At 48.1% G+C, this 21092-nt stretch overlaps 1 protein-coding gene across 3 annotated transcripts in view; it reads right to left on the reverse strand.

The window, feature by feature from the left end:
* Positions 1–21092, reverse strand: part of BDP1 (B double prime 1, subunit of RNA polymerase III transcription initiation factor IIIB) — a 240670-nt gene that overhangs the window by 119142 nt on the left and 100436 nt on the right. For 2 of the 3 annotated variants that reach the window (XM_063963887.1, XM_063963885.1), the window contains 5 exons: positions 13076–13211; positions 12751–12824; positions 12490–12628; positions 12260–12333; positions 10284–10515 (listed from right to left, as the gene is read on the reverse strand). In XM_063963887.1, the coding sequence (XP_063819957.1) occupies positions 10284–10515; positions 12260–12333; positions 12490–12628; positions 12751–12824; positions 13076–13211 (655 nt within the window). The remainder of the gene's footprint in view (positions 1–10283; positions 10516–12259; positions 12334–12489; positions 12629–12750; positions 12825–13075; positions 13212–21092) is intronic. The other variant, XM_063963886.1, reaches the window with a different exon arrangement.

A 21092-nucleotide genomic window follows, 5' to 3' on the forward strand; every position in this document is an offset into this window, starting at 1 on the left:
ATACCATGGGGATTGCAGCTAGGCTGGAGGAGCTGGCACTTAAAAATTAAACTGTAGCTTTAATCCCCCCTACAGCTCCATATTGCCAGTGTACTTTAAAAGAGTCCGGGAAGGAGCAACAGTAGCCCAGTGAACAATATACCAAACCAATAGGGAAAAGATAGTCAGGAACTAAATCTTTGCATAACTGACCATGGCGGAGGGATCGCAGTGCTCCACAGCCTCCTTAAGAATTCTACAGTTAATGACCAAAAATCCTATTTTCTTTTAAGCAAGGCTGTGGAACACTGGACCATGGGATGTACTGTACAACAGCTGCCCCCAGGGGAGGGAACACCCAGGCTGCCTGACCAGAGAAAAGTGTGCCCAAAGTGGGCGTTGTTGGAAGCAAAAACCTGAAACACGGCCAAATGTGTAGACAGAGGACGAGGGAGCTGCATGACAGACCAATTCTGCTGAAGTCCCATGTAGCGCCGCCTAGAGGGCTCGCACTATCCTAGTGGAATGCTTCAACACACAGTCTGTTGTCACCCTACACCAGAATAGACTCGAGAGATGACTGGGCGGATTCAGCACATAAAGGTCCGCAATAAATATGACCAGCCACATTAATGTGTGTTATAAGGAACAAGCAGAAAATCCGTGTGGCGGACAGAAGTGAATCTGCAGAGCTCGAACTACACCCAAGAGAGCCAGATCATCCCATTTACAGGAAGTGGCAGAAGGAGGAAAAAATGGAAACAGTTTATAGTTTAAGAGGAAAGCCAAAACAAGTTGTGGCTGGAACATAGGAACCATACGGAGTAACCTCTCTATCGCCATGGAATATGAGAAAAGGCAATACAAAAGCCCTCGGATCCCCTGGATCTCGCACAAAATTGTGGAACTTTGAAGTTGTGTCGAGAGGTAATGAGATCCACCTGTGGAAGGCCTCACTTCCGAACAACTGTCGGAAGACTTCTGGATTGAGAGACCACTCCACCAGGAGAAACGTGGTTCTGCTCAGGAGCCTGCTTTCCAAGTTTCTCCTTCCGGAATGATCACCACTGAGGAGCGACAGAACAAAGATCTCTGCCCAGGAAATGATCTTAGCTGCCATCGCTGCGGGGCTCTTTGTGCCTCCTTAATGATTTACAAACACCACTCCTGAGTTATTGTCCGAATGAATACTGTCCGGTCGGCCAGGATGGACTGGGCTTGCAAGAGAGCCCGAAGAATGGCTTGGAGTTCAAGCACATTGATCGGGCAAGCCGTCTCAGACAGTGACCACTGCCCTTGAGATTACTATGTAATTTTACGGCACACCATCCTAGGAGACTTGCATCAGTGGTTACAATGACCCAATCCCTAGTGACCAAGGAAAATCCCAGGAGATGATCGGAAACCAGCCATCAATGGACAGATTGATGAGTGCTGTCTGACAGAACAAGTCAAGAGGGATGCTGAATATACCGTCCAACTGTGAAGAATTTCCCACTGGAATTACCTAGTGTGGAATCTGAAATACTGAATGTTCTCGAAGGTGGAGCCCATCATGTCTAACAACTGCATGCACACCAAAATCGACAGATGAGGCACTAACAGAACTGTTGTGACCAAGTTTTGAAGGTTCTGTGCTTTGGACTTCGGCAAGAAAACCAGCTGGAGAGATGTGTCCAAGACCACCCCCAAAGACTGAAGGCATTAACAAAGCATTAGGTGTGGACTTCTCAACCTGCAGGATCCAGCCATAAGCCTAAAGCACTTGATCTAGGTGCTTTTAAAACTGAAGGTGAATCAGCTTTCACTAGATCATCCAGATAAGGTATGATTGTGATACCTTCCTTGCGCAGTAAGCTTGCCATCACCAACATGATATTGGTGAAATCACACAGGGCAGTTGCTATTCCTTGACCCCATGCTGTGGATCACTGACGGAGGAGGAAATGGAGGAAAGACATCATTCAAAAGGAGAAAACTGATGGCCTGGTCTAATGCCACCATCTTCTCCGGATCAGAAGGCAACCAGGTGCTGAAAACCCGCCGTGGTGGGGGACTCCAGAGGATGATGGTGCCACCCCTGGAAATGATGCGCAGCACCCAGGCATCTGAAGACAACTTCATCCATCGGTCTCTGAACTGTAGCAACCGCCCCCCCCTCCCGATGTACCTGACTGGGTGGGGGAAGACCTCGTCAGGTGCTAGACTTCTGCAGAGCCTAGGACCTCAAGCGCCTATTGGCACCAGAAAATTTGCCCTTTGAAGCCAAACCACTGCCGGGGGAAGAAGCATAATTTGGCAGATTGACCTCTAGTGGACGCTCACCCCCGAAAGGAGGAGCAAAAAGCTTGGAAACACGTGTCCCACTGTTTATTGGCAGCCACCAGAAGAAAAAAGATAATTTCCCACCAGTAGAATGGGAGAAAAAATGGCACCCATTTTTGACCTGAAAATACGCTCCGCCAAAAGGAAGGAATTCCAAGGAACATTTTTATTCAGAATCCACAGTTCAAACAATGAGCTAAGCGTGTGGATTAATAGACAGACAGTTAAAAAGGACTATAGTCAATAGGTTGACACCATAGGGAAGTGGTTTCCAAACTTTTTTGAATCACGGCGCCCTAGAATATCAGAATTTTTTTCACGGCACCCCTAGGCCAAACATTTCTTATTGAGAAATTTAGAAAAAAATATTAAATGAAGTAGATTGTGTTCATATGTCATCCTTAGGCTCAATTGTGTGGTGAGGGACAAGATTTGCTTCTGATTGGCCACATTTTATGACTGGCAGCCACCAGCACTGGTTTTGCCTATTATATTGACCATAAATAATTTGAATTGGTTCTGGACCACCAACCCAGGGCACCCCTGCAAGTGTCCCGAGGCACCCCAGGGAGCCACGACACACAGTTTGGGAACCTCTGCCATAGGGTCAATAGGTAGACAGGGTCCATAGGTTGACATATAAACGGTCGACACAAAAAAAGTCAAAACATTTATTGTGTTTTTAAACATATTTGACCCAAACAAGTTAAAATGCATGCCCTCGCCACACTTCGGGCGCTGTGGCTTGCATCACGACGCTTTGCTTGCCACAAGGTTACTAAAAGGTAATAGTTTGCGACATGGATAGCAAATGCAGCAAAAGTTGTGAAAACATGAAAAACCCAAAAAAAAAAATAAATTATAATAATGTGTGGACCATATGTGTGTCAACCTTTTTCATGTCGACATAATGTACCTGTTGACCTTTTGTATGGTTAACATTTTGTATGTCAACCCTATGGTGTCGACCATTTAACTATCTATTATATCCATCACCTGGAGCTAAAAGGCAATTTGAGCAGAGATGGCCGTAAGTGAAACCCCAGAAGCCACCTGAACAACATCTTGTATGGCCTTATACACATATTCATCTGTTCTGCCAATACTGGTGGTAAATATCTGTACGAATCGCCATGAAGACAGTCAATCAGTTTGCCAGCCCAATGTTCCATAGCTCCAGACACCTATACCGAGGCGTACAAAGGTCGTATAATGAACCCAGAGCCCATAAAAACGGACCAGAGACAACCCTCCAGTTTCATAACTAGCTATTTTTTAAAGGACACAGAGCCCTAAACAGGAAGAACCATGTGTTTAGCTAATTGCACCAAGCAGTGTCAACTTTAGGAGGCAATTCCCACTTGGATACATGATCTGCTGGTACGGACCCATCGCTTCTGCTAGTGAAACCCCATCCAACCAGTCTAGAGAGAGGTTCACAGTGCAATGATGTGACCCACTGCTCGAGGGACAAGTCTCTGCAAGCTCACTTGTTTCCTCCTCCAAATCTGGAAGGAGGAAGACGCGTATGTGACGCGCACAACTTAGAATACTCAAAAACGCATAAGAAGAAGAAACCTTTTGAAACCCCGATGACGCACGCCACGGTGGATGAAAGTCGTGGTGTATGGAGCAGGTGACAGTACCACACAACGAGGAAACAGGCGCAGCAGCTGGCCTAGCTTGAACCTAGCGCTGATGCTCTACAAGTGTCACTAAGTCAGGGACCAAGTTACTGTCTGCTCTGGGTGGTCTTCAGTTTCCCGGCGACCGGGCTCCCGACGACCAGCAAACTGGCAGCTTTTCTCCCTCTTGGGGGTCCACGACCCCCCTGGAGGGAGAATAGATAGTATGGCACGCGTAGCGAGTCACCGTGCCCGCAGCTTGGCGAGCATTGCGAGCCCACAAGGGGCTCATTTGCGCTCGCCCAGCTGTCAATATGCCAGCGGTTGGGATTCCGGCGCCGGTATACTGGCCGCCGGGAGCCCGACCACCTGCATAACATACTACACCCGTCTGCTCCAAAAGGGTAGACAGAGACCCGATGCATGCACGACACTAGACTTTGCATGACAGTCCGCGTACAATATCCCCGAGTTCACCTGTTCACACTGTAATATAATGGGAGGCAATCACGAGACCGCCTGTCGGGATCCTGGTGGTCACAATGCCGACACCAGAATCTTGACAGGAGGTGAAATGCCGCCACAATACCGGCGACACAGGCTTTTCTCCCTCTATGGGTGTCCATGACACCCATAGAGGGAGAATATAACCTGTGGCGAGCACAGCGAGCCACCTTGCCCGCAACGTGGCGAGTGCAGCAGGCCTGCAGGGAGCTTTCTAGCGCTCACCCCGCTGCCGGCATACGGGATGCCGCTGTCAGTATCTCAACAGCCGGCATCCTGGCCGCAGGTAAATAGTATGTATTCCAATGTAATATAACACTGCGCATGCATTAAAAAAAATAAGATTTTACTCACCGGTAAATCTATTTCTCGTAGTCCGTAGTGGATGCTGGGAACTCCGTAAGGACCATGGGGAATAGTGGCTCCGCAGGAGACTGGGCACAACTAAAGAAAGCTTTAGGACTACCTGGTGTGCACTGGCTCCTCCCACTATGACCCTCCTCCAGACCTCAGTTAGGATACTGTGCCCGGAAGAGCGGACACAATAAGGAAGGATTTTGAATCCCGGGTAAGACTCATACCAGCCACACCAATCACACCGTATAACTCGTGATACTATACCCAGTTAACAGTATGAAATATAACTGAGCCTCTCAACAGATGGCTCAACAATAACCCTTTAGTTAACCAATAACTATATACAAGTATTGCAGACAATCCGCACTTGGGACGGGCGCCCAGCATCCACTACGGACTACGAGAAATAGATTTACCGGTGAGTAAAATCTTATTTTCTCTAACGTCCTAAGTGGATGCTGGGAACTCCGTAAGGACCATGGGGATTATACCAAAGCTCCCAAACGGGCGGGAGAGTGCGGATGACTCTGCAGCACCGAATGAGCGAACTCTAGGTCCTCCTCAGCCAGGGTATCAAACTTGTAGAATTTAGCAAATGTGTTTGACCCCGACCAAGTAGCTGCTCGGCAAAGTTGTAAAGCCGAGACCCCTCGGGCAGCCGCCCAAGAAGAGCCCACCTTCCTCATGGAATGGGCTTTTACAGATTTAGGATGCGGCAGTCCAGCCGCAGAATGTGCAAGTTGAATCGTGCTACAGATCCAGCGAGCAATAGTCTGCTTTGAAGCAGGCACACCCAACTTGTTGGGTGCATGCAGGATAAATAGCGAGTCAGTCTTTCTGACTCCAGCTGTCCTGGAAACATAGATTTTTAGGGCCCGGACTACGTCCAGCAACTTGGAATCCTCCAAGTCACGAGTAGCCGCAGGCACCACAATAGGCTGGTTCAAATGAAAAGCTGAAACCACCTTTGGGAGAAATTGGGGACGAGTCCTCAATTCCGCCCTATCCATATGGAAAATCAGATAAGGGCTTTTACATGATAAAGCCGCCAATTCTGACACGCGCCTGGTCGAAGCCAAGGCCAACAGCATGACCTCTTTCCACGTGAGATATTTTAAATCCACGGTTTTAAGTGGTTCAAACCAATGTGACTTTAGGAAATTCAACACCATGTTGAGATCCCAAGGTGCCACTGGGGGCACAAAAGGGGGCTGAATATGCAGCACTCCTTTAACAAATGTCTGAACTTCAGGTAGTGAAGCCAGTTCTTTCTGGAAGAAAATCGATAGAGCCGAAATCTGGACCTAAATGGAACCCAATTTTAGGCCCATAGTCACCCCTGACTGTAGGAAGTGCAGAAAACGGCCCAGCTGAAATTCCTCCGTTGGGGCCTTCCTGGCCTCACACCACGCAACATATTTTCGCCATATGCGGTGATAATGGTTTGCGGTCACTTCTTTCCTAGCTTTAATCAGCGTAGGGATGACTTCCTCCGGAATACCCTTTTCCTTCAGGATCCGGCGTTCAACCGCCATGCCGTCAAACGCAGCCGCGGTAAGTCTTGGAACAGACAGGGCCCCTGCTGCAGCAGGTCCTGTCTGAGCGGCAGAGGCCATGGGTCCTCTGAGATCATTTCTTGAAGTTCTGGGTACCAAGCTCTTCTTGGCCAATCCGGAACAATGAGTATAGTTGTTACTCCTCTTCGTCTTATTATCCTCAGTACCTTTGGTATGAGAGGAAGAGGAGGGAACACATAAACCGACTGGTACACCCACGGTGTCACTAGAGCGTCCACAGCTATTGCCTGAGGGTCTCTCGACCTGGCGCAATATCTTTCTAGCTTTTTGTTGAGGCGGGACGCCATCATGTCCACCTGTGGCCGTTCCCAGCGATTTACAATCAGCTGAAAGACTTCTGGATGAAGTCCCCCCTCTCCCGGGTGGAGGTCGTGCCTACTGAGGAAGTCTGCTTCCCAGTTGTCCACTCCCGGAATGAACACTGCTGACAGTGCTAACACGTGATTTTCCGCCCATCGGAGAATCCTTGTGGCTTCTGCCATCGCCGTCCTGCTTCTCGTGCCGCCCTGTCGTTTTACATGGGCGACCGCCGTGATGTTGTCTGACTGGATCAGTACCGGCTGGTTTTGAAGCAGGGGTCTTGCCTGACTTAGGGCATTGTAGATGGCCCTTAGTTCCAGAATATTTATGTGTAGGGAAATCCCCTGGCTTGACCATAGCCCTTGGAAGTTTCTTCCCTGTGTGACTGCCCCCCAGCCTCGAAGGCTGGCATCCGTGGTCACCAGGACCCAGTCCTGTATGCCGAATCTGCGGCCCTCTAGAAGATGAGCACTCTGCAGCCACCACAGCAGAGACACCCTGGTCCTTGGAGACAGGGTTATCAGCCGATGCATCTGAAGATGGGATCCGGACCACTTGTCCAACAGATCCCACTGAAAGATTCTTGCATGGAACCTGCCGAATGGAATTGCTTCGTAGGAAGCTACCATTATTCCCAGGACTTGCGTGCAGTGATGCACCGAGACCTGTTTTGGTTTCAGGAGATCTCTGACTAGAGACGACAACTCCTTGGCTTTCTCATCCGGGAGAAACACCCTTTTCTGGTCTGTGTCCAGAACCATCCCTAGAAACAGTAGACGTGTCGTAGGAACCAGCTGTGACTTTGGAATATTCAGAATCCAACCGTGCTGTTGTAGCACCTCCCGAGATAGTGCTACCCCGACCAACGACTGCTCCCTGGACCTCGCCTTTATAAGGAGATCGTCCAAGCATGGGATAATTAAAACTCCCTTTTTTCGAAGGAGTATCATCATTTCGGCCATTACCTTGGTAAATACCCTCGGTGCCGTGGACATACCAAACGGCAACGTCTGGAATTGGTAATGACAGTCCTGTACCACAAATCTGAGGTACTCCTGGTGAGGAAGGTAAATGGGGACATGCAGATAAGCATCCTTGATGTCCAGTGATACCATGCAATCCCCTTCCTCCAGGCTTGAAATAACCGCCCTGAGCGATTCCATCTTGAACTTGAACCGTTTTATATATGCGTTCAAGGATATCAAATTTAAAATGGGTCTCACCGAACTGTCCGGTTTCGGTACCACAAACATTGTGGAATAGTAACCCCTTCCTTGTTGAAGGAGGGGTACCTTGACTATCACCTGCTGCGAATACAGCTTGTGAATTGCCTCCAGCACTGCCTCCCTGTCCGGGGGAGCTGTTGGCAAGGCAGATTTGAGGAAACGGCGAGGGGGAGACGTCTCGAATTCCAGCTTGTACCCCTGAGATACTACTTGTAGAATCCAGGGATCCACCCGTGAGCGAGCCCACTGGTCGCTGAAGTTCTTGAGACGGGCCCCCACCGTACCTGGCTCCGCCTGTGGAGCCCCAGCGTCATGCGGTGGACTTAGAGGAAGCGGGGGAGGGCTTTTGTTCCTGGGAACTGGCTGTATGCTGCAGCTTTTTCCCTCTACCTCTGCCTCTGGGCAGAAAGGACGCGCCTTTAACCCGCTTGCCTTTCTGGGGCCGAAAGGACTGTACCTGATAATACGGTGCTTTCTTTGGCTGTGAGGGAACATAGGGTAAAAATGCTGACTTCCCAGCTGTCGCTGTGGAAACGAGGTCCGAGAGACCATCCCCAAACAACTCCTCACCCTTGTAAGGCAAAACTTCCATGTGCCTTTTAGAATCTGCATCCCCTGTCCACTGCCGAGTCCATAAACCCCTCCTGGCAGAAATGGACATTGCACTTATTTTAGATGCCAGCCGGCAAATATCCCTCTGTGCATCTCTCATGTATAAGACTGTGTCTTTAATATGCTCTATGGTTAGCAATATAGTGTCCCTGTCTAAGGTATCAATATTTTCTGACAGGGAATCTGACCAAGCAGCTGCAGCACTGCACATCCATGCTGAAGCAATAGCTGGTCTCAGTATAATACCTGAGTGTGTATAAACAGACTTCAGGATAGCCTCCTGCTTCCTATCTGCTTCTGGCTCTGCTAGGGGGACGGCGGCGCGGCTCCGGGACCGGACGACCGAGGCTGGGCCTGTGTTCGATCCCTCTGGAGCTAATGGTGTCCAGTAGCCTAGAAGCCCAAGCTAGCTGCAAGCAGGTAGGTTCGCTTGTCTCCCCTAGGTCCGTCGTAGCAGTGAGTCTGTTGCCAGCAGATCTCACTTAAAATAAAAAACCTAAGTATTACTTTCTTTCTAAGAGCTCAGGAGAGCCCCTAGTGTGCATCCAGCTCGGCCGGGCACAAAATTCTAACTGAGGTCTGGAGGAGGGTCATAGAGGGAGGAGCCAGTGCACACCAGGTAGTCCTAAAGCTTTCTTTAGTTGTGCCCAGTCTCCTGCGGAGCCGCTATTCCCCATGGTCCTTACGGAGTTCCCAGCATCCACTTAGGACGTTAGAGAATAAAAAAAAAAGCTATGGTGGTGCTTTGTGCCTGACAGCTTTGGCGTTTTATGACCGTTTCCACGAAGCCTCGCTACATATAGCAAACACAGACAGATCAAATGCTCAGATACAAAAAAAAAAAAAAAAAAAACACAGGTCACTAATAATAACAAAAGACACAAAATAAAGATAATTAGCCATTCTGGATAAGCCAACATCTGCCAAGGTCTGCTAGCCCTAACCTAAGCTCTGTGGCTGTATTCTGCATGCTGCAAGAGTTACTCCCACCTTTCTGGTGAAAGCATTTTGTAACAACCAGCCTGTGTAGTGCGCACACTCCATGTGAGGAAACTGCCCACAGAAAACCCGGCAAAATGACGCTACCATCTGCTACAATACTGCTGACTACCACCCTCTAAAAGGTTAAGAACACAATCTGTCCTAGGATCCAGGCGGTCTCAGTAACTGGAGTGTGATGGGAGATACCGCTGTTAGCGCACAGCCCTAACTATAAAGCAAAATGAAAACTTACAAAATAAATAACTAAGCTACAATGGGCTGTCATATTTCACAAGCACTTAATGAATACTAGCATTATGGGGCTGCAGGGGGTAGCAACTTCAAAATTAAACTGCAGCTTAAATCCGAAGTGCCAGCTCCTCCAGCCTATCTGTAATCCCCGTGGTCCAGGGTTCCACAGCCTTGCTGCAAGAGAAAAGAAAATAAACACAAAAAAATCTAGAAGGATCAGATGAGAAGAGAAGAAGCAGAATGTGTGTCAGTGCCCAACCTACTGGGAGTTGAACACAATCCATCATCGACTTCCTATAGATCGAAAATACACTGTACGTTCAAAAGTCTAATCACAACAAGGCGTCATTTACTGTTCCACCAATCTGAAACAAAAAAGCAACAACTGTGACTGCGTCAGAAGACTATTAACCCGTTCCTTTGGACATATCCATCAGGACAGTGTAGAGGAGATTTCGGGGCAGCACTTCTATACATAAACACTGTTATGCAGTTTTGAGTTATAGAAAATGCTGTAGAAGCAAAGCTGAGCTAAGTCGTCTAACCTCCGCAGACGCAGCTATGTCCTCCTTGTGGCTCTGTGAGATAACACTGGAGACATCAGTAGACTGCTCCTTTATTTCTACAGGGATGTCCTCATTATCATCCATCTTTTCTCTTTTAGATGATGCCTTTATTTGCACATTAGGCTTCGGCCTCTGGAATCTGCCTCTGACACGTGGTGCAGACTGTTTGGAGGACTCCTTATATGCATTTGGAGACATGGATTCCTCAGACCTAAAATAATCAGTTAATGAACAGGAAACAGAAATGACTTAATATCACAGAAATATAGAGGGCCATTCAAGGTCGGACGTAATGCTGATGTTCACGTAGTTGGTGATCTTTGCAATTGTGTATGTGTCTAATAAGGGCCTGATCCTGATTGGGAAGAAAAGCAAAAAACATGCAACTCTGGAACAAACCATGTTGCCATGCAATGGGAGCAAATACGCTGACATTTTTTCTGTGCAGGGTAAATACTGGCTGCGTCTGCATGTAGCACACAAAGTCAGCTTTATTTTTACACTGCAATTTAGATTTCAGTTTGGACACACCCCACCCAAATGTAAATCTTGCTGCACATTTTACATCTGCCCCACCTGCAGTGCAGCATGGTTTTGCCCAGGTGCAGTTACGTGCTTTACTTACAAAACATAATTAAATCCCTAAATGGCCACACTGCAGCATCCCACGGTGTTAACGCACAGCCACAGAACCATTTGGGTAGAAAGGACTCTGGAATGTATTGGGTGTTCTTTAGGAGGTGGCTTTGCAGATACACAGAATTATTTATTATATTCAAAATAGCTGGTGCTTCCCATGGTAGAGACTGCAGGCGCTGAAAGTGGATTTTCCAGACCTTCCGCATTCAGGAGCACGGCTGTACACCAGAGAATGGCTGACACTAGCATTTGCATAATGTCACAAAAACGACTATGGCAAAACATTCTAGCGCGGTTGCAGCAGCCTCCGACTCAGGATGACCCCACAATGACACTTTGGGGGTAGTTTTACCATTCAGTGGTCTGTAGAAGCCACTAATGGCGGTTTGGACCCATGGATTTAAAATGGCAACAGAAATAAATGCTAAACCAGGCAGAAATTTGCTACATCATAGAAGAGGTCCACTCAATTTTTTCTGGCAAGCATAAACTATAGAAGGGACCATACGTTATGATTAATGTAGCAAAACAGCAGCACCATATTTGGGCTTTATTGTAGCATTGTATAAATACAACTTATGTCAAAGTGCTTTTGTTTTCATTGTTGCAGTTTGAAAATAAACAGTTTGCTAATTATTAGAATTCAGTTTAGGCTTTTTGATTGATTTATATATATATATATATATATATATATATATATATACATACACGCACACACACACACACACACACACACACAGGTGTGTTCAATTCAAGTCGGATCCTTTGAGACAAGCAGTGTCTGAAAGGATCAGACAATGCACTATTCAATGAGTGGCCAAATCCGACTACCGGATATAAGCCAAATACGACTGTCGGATCTGGCCGTTTCCGGTGTCCCATTCTTGCTGCTGTCAGTCGCTGCCGGGAGAGAGGAGCCAGGCCGGGGGAATGCCTGTCGCTGCTGGGAGAGAGAAGCCTGGCTGGGTGGACGCTCGTCTCTGCCAGGAGAGAGGAGCCTGGCCGGGGGGACGCCCGTCTATCTACAGAGGTACCTGCTTATTATGTGCCCTGCTGCCCCTATAGCCCGCTGACCCGCTCGCCAGTCTCATCTCCTCAATTTGACTTTTTTTTAAAGTCGGATTGAGATTGTCGGAAACAGGGCCAAAACCCGTAGGATTTGGACACGTTTCCGACAAAAGCACGTGGATCCGCAGCTATTCTGCTGATCAACGTGTTTTCCGACTAGTCGGAAAAAAATAGCCCCTATTGAATAGGTCGGAACCCTTTCCGACCTTAATCAGTTGGAAACTGCCGTCTCAGTGTTCTGCCCTTACTTAACACTTGGCTCTGTGTGCTTGTCCACAGTCATGGCGTCTTCCTCTGGTGTTTTCTCATCACCCACAGCAATCTGAGAAATCAAAAAGTATATCTCCATTTTAGCATTTACAGCGGCACTGGGTGACATTTCTATAATTAAGAAAACCCAACTAATATTTTCACAATGGAAACTAAAATAACCCCAGGGAGAGTGTGCCATTAAAATTTAGAGAACGCTAAAGAATACCTCTCCTACTTCTAAGTGTTCACAAGGACCGATTTGCCGTTCCTTATCGCCTGGCTTTCCAGTGGATACTTCCTTCTTCACAGACGCTTTGGACAAGTTTGGAACAGGTCGCTTGCAGCGCCCGCGCAGTACCTGCTGCCTGCAGGAAACACGTAGTAATCACTTCAGGAACATTGAATTTGTTGCAATTTTGATTTTTGTTTTGTTTTTTTCAGTCTCTTTTTGATTATATAGTTTATTATTATCATCATCATCACTCACTTATCTTTAGGTTCCAAATCCTGTTCAACGACTTCTACATCTTCGGCACTAGACTCTTTGGCAGAAGTGTTGCTCTGTAACATAAAAGACATTCATCAACTACGTCAATCACGACCGATACCATGGTGGTTTACAGTAATAAAGCAGAATGAGCGCCACAGGCATGATCTCTTATTCTGAACTAAAATATAAGATTGTATACATTTTATAAAATGAATTTCCAAGCCCATTATGATAATAGCAGCTTTTGACCAATAGGCTTTTGAAAAAGATTAGACAATTGTAATGAACACAATATCTTCTAGTATGTAGCACAAGTCCTAACCTTGCGATCGATAGCTGAAGGACTAGTCTGCTCTTGGCTTGCCTCCATGGAACCAGAATCCCCAAATGTAGTATTTTTAGTCGCATCTGCAATCTGCGCTTCGGGCTGCTGATCCTGACTCTGACTATCCTGCATGCTGAAATACAAAAATTATTACAAGATAAAGTTAAAAATAGTAATTAATTGCAAGAAAATTGTAAGAAGGGATGCGTTTCGCATTAGCTTGGCTCTCAGGACAGTTCTTGACTTAGCTTGTCTTGACTTAGCTTTTGAAAGAGCTAAAAGTAATATATACACACACACACATATATATATACATACATATATATATATACATACATACATGCAAACACATATATATATACACATACATACACACATTTACTACTTTTAGCTCTTTCAAAATTAAACATACTGTACATTTAGTAGTCAGTTAATATTATTTTATCAAAACCATAGACAAGTATACACTAGCACCCAAGTTTTCTTGTCGTCATGTGGGCGCTAGTGGTTTTGGTTTAAAGTGGACCTATTATCTACAGCATGGGTCTTCAACCTATGGCCCTCCAGCTGCTGTGGAACTACACATCCCAGCATGCCCTGCCTCCTTTTTAGCATACCTTAACAGCAAAACTGTGGCAGGCATGCTGGGATGTGTAGTTCCACAGGAGCTCGAGGGACTCAGGTTGAAGACCCATGATCTACAGACTGTAGAGGCATTAGTTGTCTGCACTGAACCAGTAAGATTGCAGTCTATTAATTCAATCGGAAGCAGTGATTTCTCTGAAGAAAACAACTATTAAAGATTCTATTCTACAATAAATGCAGTTGAGTCTTATATTAATACTGCCACCGGGTGCCTTATATATTTCTCTTATGACATCATGGGGTATAGGACGGCGTCCAAAGGAGCCGGTGCACTTTAAATATTTTCACTGGGTGTGCTGGCTCTTCCCCTCTATACCCCCTCCCACAGGCAGTTATAGGTAAAACAGTGCCCGAAGGAGAAAGGACATACTGTATATGAGAGAAGGAAAATGAAAACAAGGAGTGGTGAGATTTATATACCAGCACACCACTAACATATAACAACCAGCAACGGCTGGTAACAACAACAGCTGAACATGAAAACACATAAAAGAGAACCTGCAGAAAATTAAACGCACTGAGGCGGGCGACCAATATCCCTTATGGGCTACGAGAAAACATCCATAAGGGATATTGGGGGAACCTAGTACGATGGGGACGTCTCAAAGCTTCCAGAATGGGCGGGAACGTGCAGAGACTGCTGCAGCACTGCCTGCCCAAACTGGGTATCCTCTTTGGCTAGGGTATCAAACTTGCAGAACTTAACGAAAGTGTTCTTCCCCGACCAGGTAGCAGCTCGGCACAGTTGCAAGGCTCCACGGGCAGCTGCCCAGGAAGACTCCACCGATCTTGTAGAATGGGCTTTCAGAGACTTAGGAACAGGCAAGGCTGCCGACACATGGGCCTGTTGGATAGTAAGTTGAAGCCAACGAGCAATGGACTGCTTCAAAGCAGGACAACCCTTTTTCTGTGCATCAGAGCACGAACAAAGAATCCATCTTTTTTATCCAAGCCGTTCGCTTGACATAGATCTTCAAGGCTCGCACAGCATCCAACGCCTCTGGAGGAGCAGAAGAATCAGAACTGGACGGAACTACAATAGGCTGATTCAGGTGAAATGCAGAGACAACCTTCGGCAGGAACTGCTGTCTAGTCCGGAGCTTCGCTCTGTCCTCGTAAAAGTATGGACTTTTAGACGACAAGGCCCCCAATTCGGAGACATTTCGAGCTGAAGCCAGGGCCAGTAACATCACCATCTTCCACGTGAGGTACTTGTCTTCCACAGTCATCAGAGGTTTAAACCAGGAGGACTGTAGAAATTCCAATACCACATTCAGATCCCAGGGCGCCGTAGGCAGCACAAAAAGAGGCTGTATGTGGAGTACCCCTAGCAAAAAGGTCTGCAATGCCGCCAATTTCTTCTGGAAGAAAATGGAAAGACCTGACATCTGGACCTTAATGGAACCCAGACGTAAGCCCTTATCCACACCAGCCTGCAGGAAACGTAAGAATTGTCCCAAGTGGAACTCTGCAGGCGGATACGTGCGTTCCTCGCACCAAGAGACATATCTCCTTCAGATATAATGATAGTGTTTTGACGTCACAGGTTTCCTGGCCTGAACCATGGTAGCAATAACCTTTTTGGAAAGGCCCTTGTGAGCTAGGATGTTCCACTCAACCTCCATGCCGTCAAACGAAGTCACCGTAAGTCCGGGTACACAAACGGTCCTTGTTGAAGTAGATTTCTTCTTCGTGGTTGAGGTCAAGGGTCTTCGATGGACATGTCCACAAGATCCGTGTACCACACCCTTCGCGGCCAATCCGGGGCATTCAGAATTGCCTGGACTCCTTGATTCCGGATTCAATTAAGCACCCTTGGGAGCAACGGAATCGGAGGAAACCGACAGACCAGCCGGTAAGGCCAAGGTGACGTCAGTTTATCCACTGCCCTCGCCTGAGGGTACCTGGTTCATGAGCAATACCAGTGAACCTTCTTGTTGAGTCGAGAAGCCATCATGTCTATTTGTGGGCAGCCCCACCGTTCGATGATCTGCTGGAACACCTGCTTGTGGAGTCCCCACTTCCCCGGGTGGAGATCGTGACGACTTAGGAAGTCTGCTTCCCAGTTGTCCACACCCGGAATGAAGATTGCTGACATGGCTCTTGCATTTCTTTCCGCCCAGAGGAGTATCTTTAACACCTCTCGCATGCAGGCTCTGCTTTTTGTCAATTGATATACGTCACTGCTGTGGCGTTGTCCGACAGTACTTGGATCGCGTGATCCTTGAGCAGAGGAGAGGCCTGAAGCAGAGCATTATAGATCGCCCGAAGTTCCAGAATGTTGATCGGAAGGAGGCTTTCGTGGGCTGACCTGGAACTGAGCCCCTTGGGTGACAGCTTCCCATCCTCTCAGACTCGCATCCGTCGTGAGGAGGGTCCAATCCTGAATCCCAAAACTCCGGCCTTCCAGGAGATTGGAGGACTGTAACCACCACAGGAGGGAAATCCTGGCCTGAGGCATCTGTAGATGTGAGCAGGACCACTTGCTCAGGAGATCCAATTGAAACGTTCTGGCATGGAACCTCCCATATTGGATTGCCTTTGTATGAGGCGACCATCTTTCCCAGCAATCGTATGCAAAGATGGATGACACTTGAGTAGGTCGGAGCACTATTCGGACCATCTCCTGAAGTGTTCTCGCCTTGTCCTCTGATAGGAACACCTTCTGTACCACAGTATCTAGCAACATCCCCAGAAACAGGAGCCGCTGAGTTGGCTCCAGGTAGGACTTCTGTAAATTGAGGATCCACCCATGGTGTGACAGAAGATGGATAGTGCGGTCGATATGGAGCAATAACAGCTCCCTGGATCTTGCTTTTATCAGAAGATCGTCCAGGAAAGGGACCAGATTGACCCTCTGGACCCAGAATTGGAACATAATCTCCGCCATCACCCTCGGAGCTGTGGACAGGCCGAAGGGTAGGGCTTGGAACAGGTAGTGATCGTCCAGTAGGGCAAACCTCAGGTATACTTAATGAGGTGGCCAAATCGGAATATGAAGTTAGGCATCCTTGATATCCAGGGAGACCATGAATTCCTGTTCCTCCAGGCCTGCAAGTATTCCATTTTGAACTTGAAAACCTTTAGGTAAGGGTTCAAGGACTTGAGATTCAAAATGGGCCTTACCAAACAGTCCAGTTTCGGTGCCACAAACAGGTTGGAGAAATAACCCTTGCCTCGTTGTGGTATAGGTACTGGAACAATGACGTGGGACTGGACCAACTTTTGGATGGCCTGTTGCAACGTAACCTGCATATCCTCCAAATCTGGTAAGTTTGATTTGAAAAATCGTTGGGGAGGAGCACCGTCGAACTCCAGCTTGTAGCCCTGAGAAATGAGATCCCTGACCCAGGTATCGTGGCAGGAAGCCTCCCAGACGCGGCTTAAGTGACGCAGTCGAGCTCCCACCTCGAGATCCCCTCGGGGTGGGTGGGCACAGTCATGCTGAGGTATTAGCGGAAGCAGAACTGGTGGTCTGGTCCTGAGAGCTGGTGCTTGCAGGTTTTCTTGACTTACCTCTGGTGCCTCTAGTCGTATTTGAGGCACCTCTGGCCTTAGATCGAAATCTGTTAGACCAAAAGGACTGCACAGATTGCCTCGTGTAGGAGCGTCTTGCCGGCGGGGCGCCAGAGGGAAGAAACGTGGATTTCCCAGGCATTACTTTGGAAATCCACGTATCCAGCTCAACCCCAAATAGCCATTCCCCCGAAAAGGGGAGGGATTACACACTGCGCTTTGATTCTGCGTCCACAATCCACTGACGCAACCACAAAGCCCTGCGCGCCGACACTGCCATGGCAGAATCCTAGCATTAATATTTCCCATCTCCTTGAGCGAGTCACACAGGACCCGTGTAGTGTCCTGAATGTGCTTGAGGAGAGTCACCATAGTGACCAGTGGCATAGCTCTGGAGAGGCCCTCCTGAATCTGAGTAGCCCACGTATGAATGGCATGGGTCATCCAGCTATGACCGGCCTCTGCGATACACCTGCTGGCATGTACATAGATTTTAGTGTAGTCTCTATTTTCCGGTCCTCGGGATCCTTTATGTTAAAAGGAGCCAGGGCAGGCAGCACCGCCTTTTTAGACAGTCGAGACCCATGGGGGTTCCTCCCAAAACTTCCTGCCTGCAGGAGCAAATAGGAAAGTGCGCAAAAACTATTTTGACACTTGGAATTTTTTGTCTGGATTTCTCCAAGCTAACTTGAATAGGTCATGTAACTCTGCAGAATCAGGGAAAGTGACATTAGGCTTGTTTTGTGTAAAGAAAAACGACTGCTGTGACGCAGCGTCCTCTAGAGCAGGGATGGGGAACCTTCGGCACTCCAGCTGTTGTTGAACTACACATCTCAGCATGCCCTGCAACAGTTTTAGCATAGCCAAATTGCAAAGCTGTTGCAAGGCATGCTGGTATGTGTAGTGCAGCGATAGCTGGGGGGCCAAAGGTTCTCCATCCCTGCTCTAGAGGGAGCTTTAACACATCCCGTATAGCCAAAATTAGGGGTTCAATACCCTGAGCAGAATCTGAATCCCCACTAACGGGATCCAAGTCCTCCCCATCCTCCTGTATATCAGAGAGTAGGGCAGGTAAATAACGCTTCTGTGGACCTGCAGGAGAGAGGGGGGGCTGTGTAACATCTGCCCTAGCAGGTAAGTCTGCAACAACTTATTGAAGTAGTCGAGTTTTCTGTACATGAGCAGTGAGTTGGGATGACATATCTGACATCATAGTTTTAAGAGACCCTAGCCAGTGGGGATCTGGACCCTCTCCCCCAGCCCCTTCACTGATTTGTGAAGATGGCTGCATTGTTCACAAGAAGCAGAATCAGATGAAAATGGAGAGAATCTGGTATGGCATACACTGCAGAGTTTGTGTTTACCCATGTTTCACAGTAAGCACAATTACATACACATACACTAATACTTTGCAAGCCTGCCCTTACTGTATGTGAGAGGAGAGAGAAAGAGAGAGAGAGAGACACTGCACTGCTCCAGTGAGGCTGACCGCTAACTATAACACAGCAAATACTAGTAAATTCTGGCCTGGAGAGGGCACAGACCGTGTACAATAGCAGCTTTCCCCCTTTGCTACACCCTGTACCAGATTTCCAGTGTGTCTTGGGAGTCCAGAAGCGCTGTGTGCGCTGTCCGTGGCTGCATTAAGCAGAGGAAGGCGCCAAAATGCCTCTGGTCCCGCTCTGAGTTAGCTCCGCCCCCTTCAATGGCGTTAGAGCTATAATGATTTTTATACTGGCAAAGTCTCCTGTGTGGCTTTAAAACGTTGCACAGGTGCTAGTTCAAGCTAATATAAGCCAGTCTTCATGGGGGGCTCTAGTGGAACCCCCCCACCCCAGGAGTGTCCCGTATGCTGCGCCCGTGTTAAGCCGCACTTAGCACCAGGGGACCCCCCTAACGGGGCCCACGGTTTGTACTCACCACAGACGTCACCTTCAGGCTAGTGTTAGGGGTGTGCTGCGATTGTGACAGCCAAGGCGCAGGGCCCCGCTGAACAAACAACCTCTCAGGACGGTGGTCCTGTAGCGGGGAAGCGGCTCTGCACTTCGCAAGGCCGGTGACCGCCCCTTCCCCCCTAACTCCCACAGTGCAGGTATGCTGTTTCCCAATCAGCATACCAAAAATAATAAAAGTTAAAAAGAAATTGAAGAAAACTCTCTGGAGCTGCAGAGATGTGCATTCTCTCCTGAGGGCACTTTTTTCTAAACTGCCTGTGGGAAGGGGCATGGCATAGAGGGGAGGAGCAAGCACACCCAGTGAAGAAATTTAAAGTGTACCGGTTCCTTTGGCCCCCGTCTATACCCCATCAACTAGGTTACCCCAATATCCCTTATGGATGCTAGAGAAATCAGGATTTTGATACTTACCGATGAATCCCTTTCTCCGATTCCACAGGGGCAACTGGAGTGCAGAAACAATGGGGATATAGTAGGCAGTAACTGGAAGCTGGCACTTTAAATTTATAACCATGTGACTAGCTCCTCCCCTACTATGTCCCCGCTCCAAGCCAGTCTAGTTAAAACTGTGCCCGAGGAGAGCTGGAAAAGACCAACGTTAAAGTAGAGGAGGTTCGCTAAGCTCTTTAAAACAGGATAACACCAAGGAAACCTGGAAACATAGTGAAAGGGTAACCTGAACAAAACGAGCAGTCACACAGTGACATGCAAACAAATAAGTGAAGCAGAGAAAACAGCGCAGGGTGGGCGTCCAGTGGCCCCTGTGGAATCGGAGAAAGGGATTTATTGTTAAGTACCAAAATCCTGATTTCGCCTTCATCCACTAGGGGCCACTGTAGTGCAGTAACAATGGGGACGTTCCAGAGCGCCCAAGACGGGAGGGAGAGCGCTGAGCGTCCTGCAAAACCGCCAGGCCAAACTGTGATGCAGAGGACGCAAAAGTGTCAAACCCATAAAACTTGACAAACGTATATGTCGGCCCGACCAAGTGGCAGCGCGACAAAGTAGATATGGACACCCTATGGGCGGGTGCCCACGAAGGTCCCACAAAGCGCGTAGAGTGCGCTGAAATGGAAGACGGAGGCTCTCGAGAAACCAACACATAAGCCTGTCTGATGGTCAAACGTAGCCAACATCTGCTTGGAAACCGGCTATCCAGGACGGGAGCATCGTACAGAACAAATAAGAAAACAGACTTCCCAATAGTTGAAGTCCTCTCCACCGAGAGTCGGAGCGCCCTGACAACATCCAAAGATCTCGAATTTGGTGAATCTGTCGAGAGGGCCGGAACCACAAGTGGCTGATTTATGTGAAAAGCGGACACCACCTTCGGGAGAAACAACATCGGAGTAGAAGCTCAGCCGTAACCTCATGGAATATCAGGTAAGTAGGGCGACAAGAGGGGGGGGGGGGGAGGGAGAGAGAGAGAGCGTGAGCCCCAAGTGTCGACACCCGTCTGGCTGAAGCCAGAGCCAGGAGAAAGACCACCTTTCAGGTGAGATATTTCGTCTCCACTGATTCCAGAGGCTCAAATAACGGAGACTGCAGGAAAGTGAGGACCAGGCTGAGGTCCCATGGTGTCGTTGGAGGACGAAAGGGGGGCTGCATTCAGAGAACTCCCTGCAAAAAGGTCTGAACTTCCGGCAGCAAGGCAAATTTCCCTTGGAAGAAAACCCGAAAGAGCAGTGACCTGAACCTCAAGTGAACCTAGTCGAAGCCCTGCCGAGAAAACCATCTGGAGAAAACTAAGAAGGTGGCTAAATGAAAAACTGAAGGGGAAAACTCTCGTCGGTCACACCATGTCACATAAGTTTCCAAATGTAGTAATAGTGAGACAATGTGATAGACTTCTGAGCTCGGAGAATAGTAGGTATAACCGTACGAGGAAAACCCTTCCT

The sequence above is a fragment of the Pseudophryne corroboree genome, chromosome 1 (assembly GCF_028390025.1).
Source record: "Pseudophryne corroboree isolate aPseCor3 chromosome 1, aPseCor3.hap2, whole genome shotgun sequence".
NCBI classification, from domain to species: Eukaryota; Metazoa; Chordata; class Amphibia; order Anura; family Myobatrachidae; genus Pseudophryne; species Pseudophryne corroboree.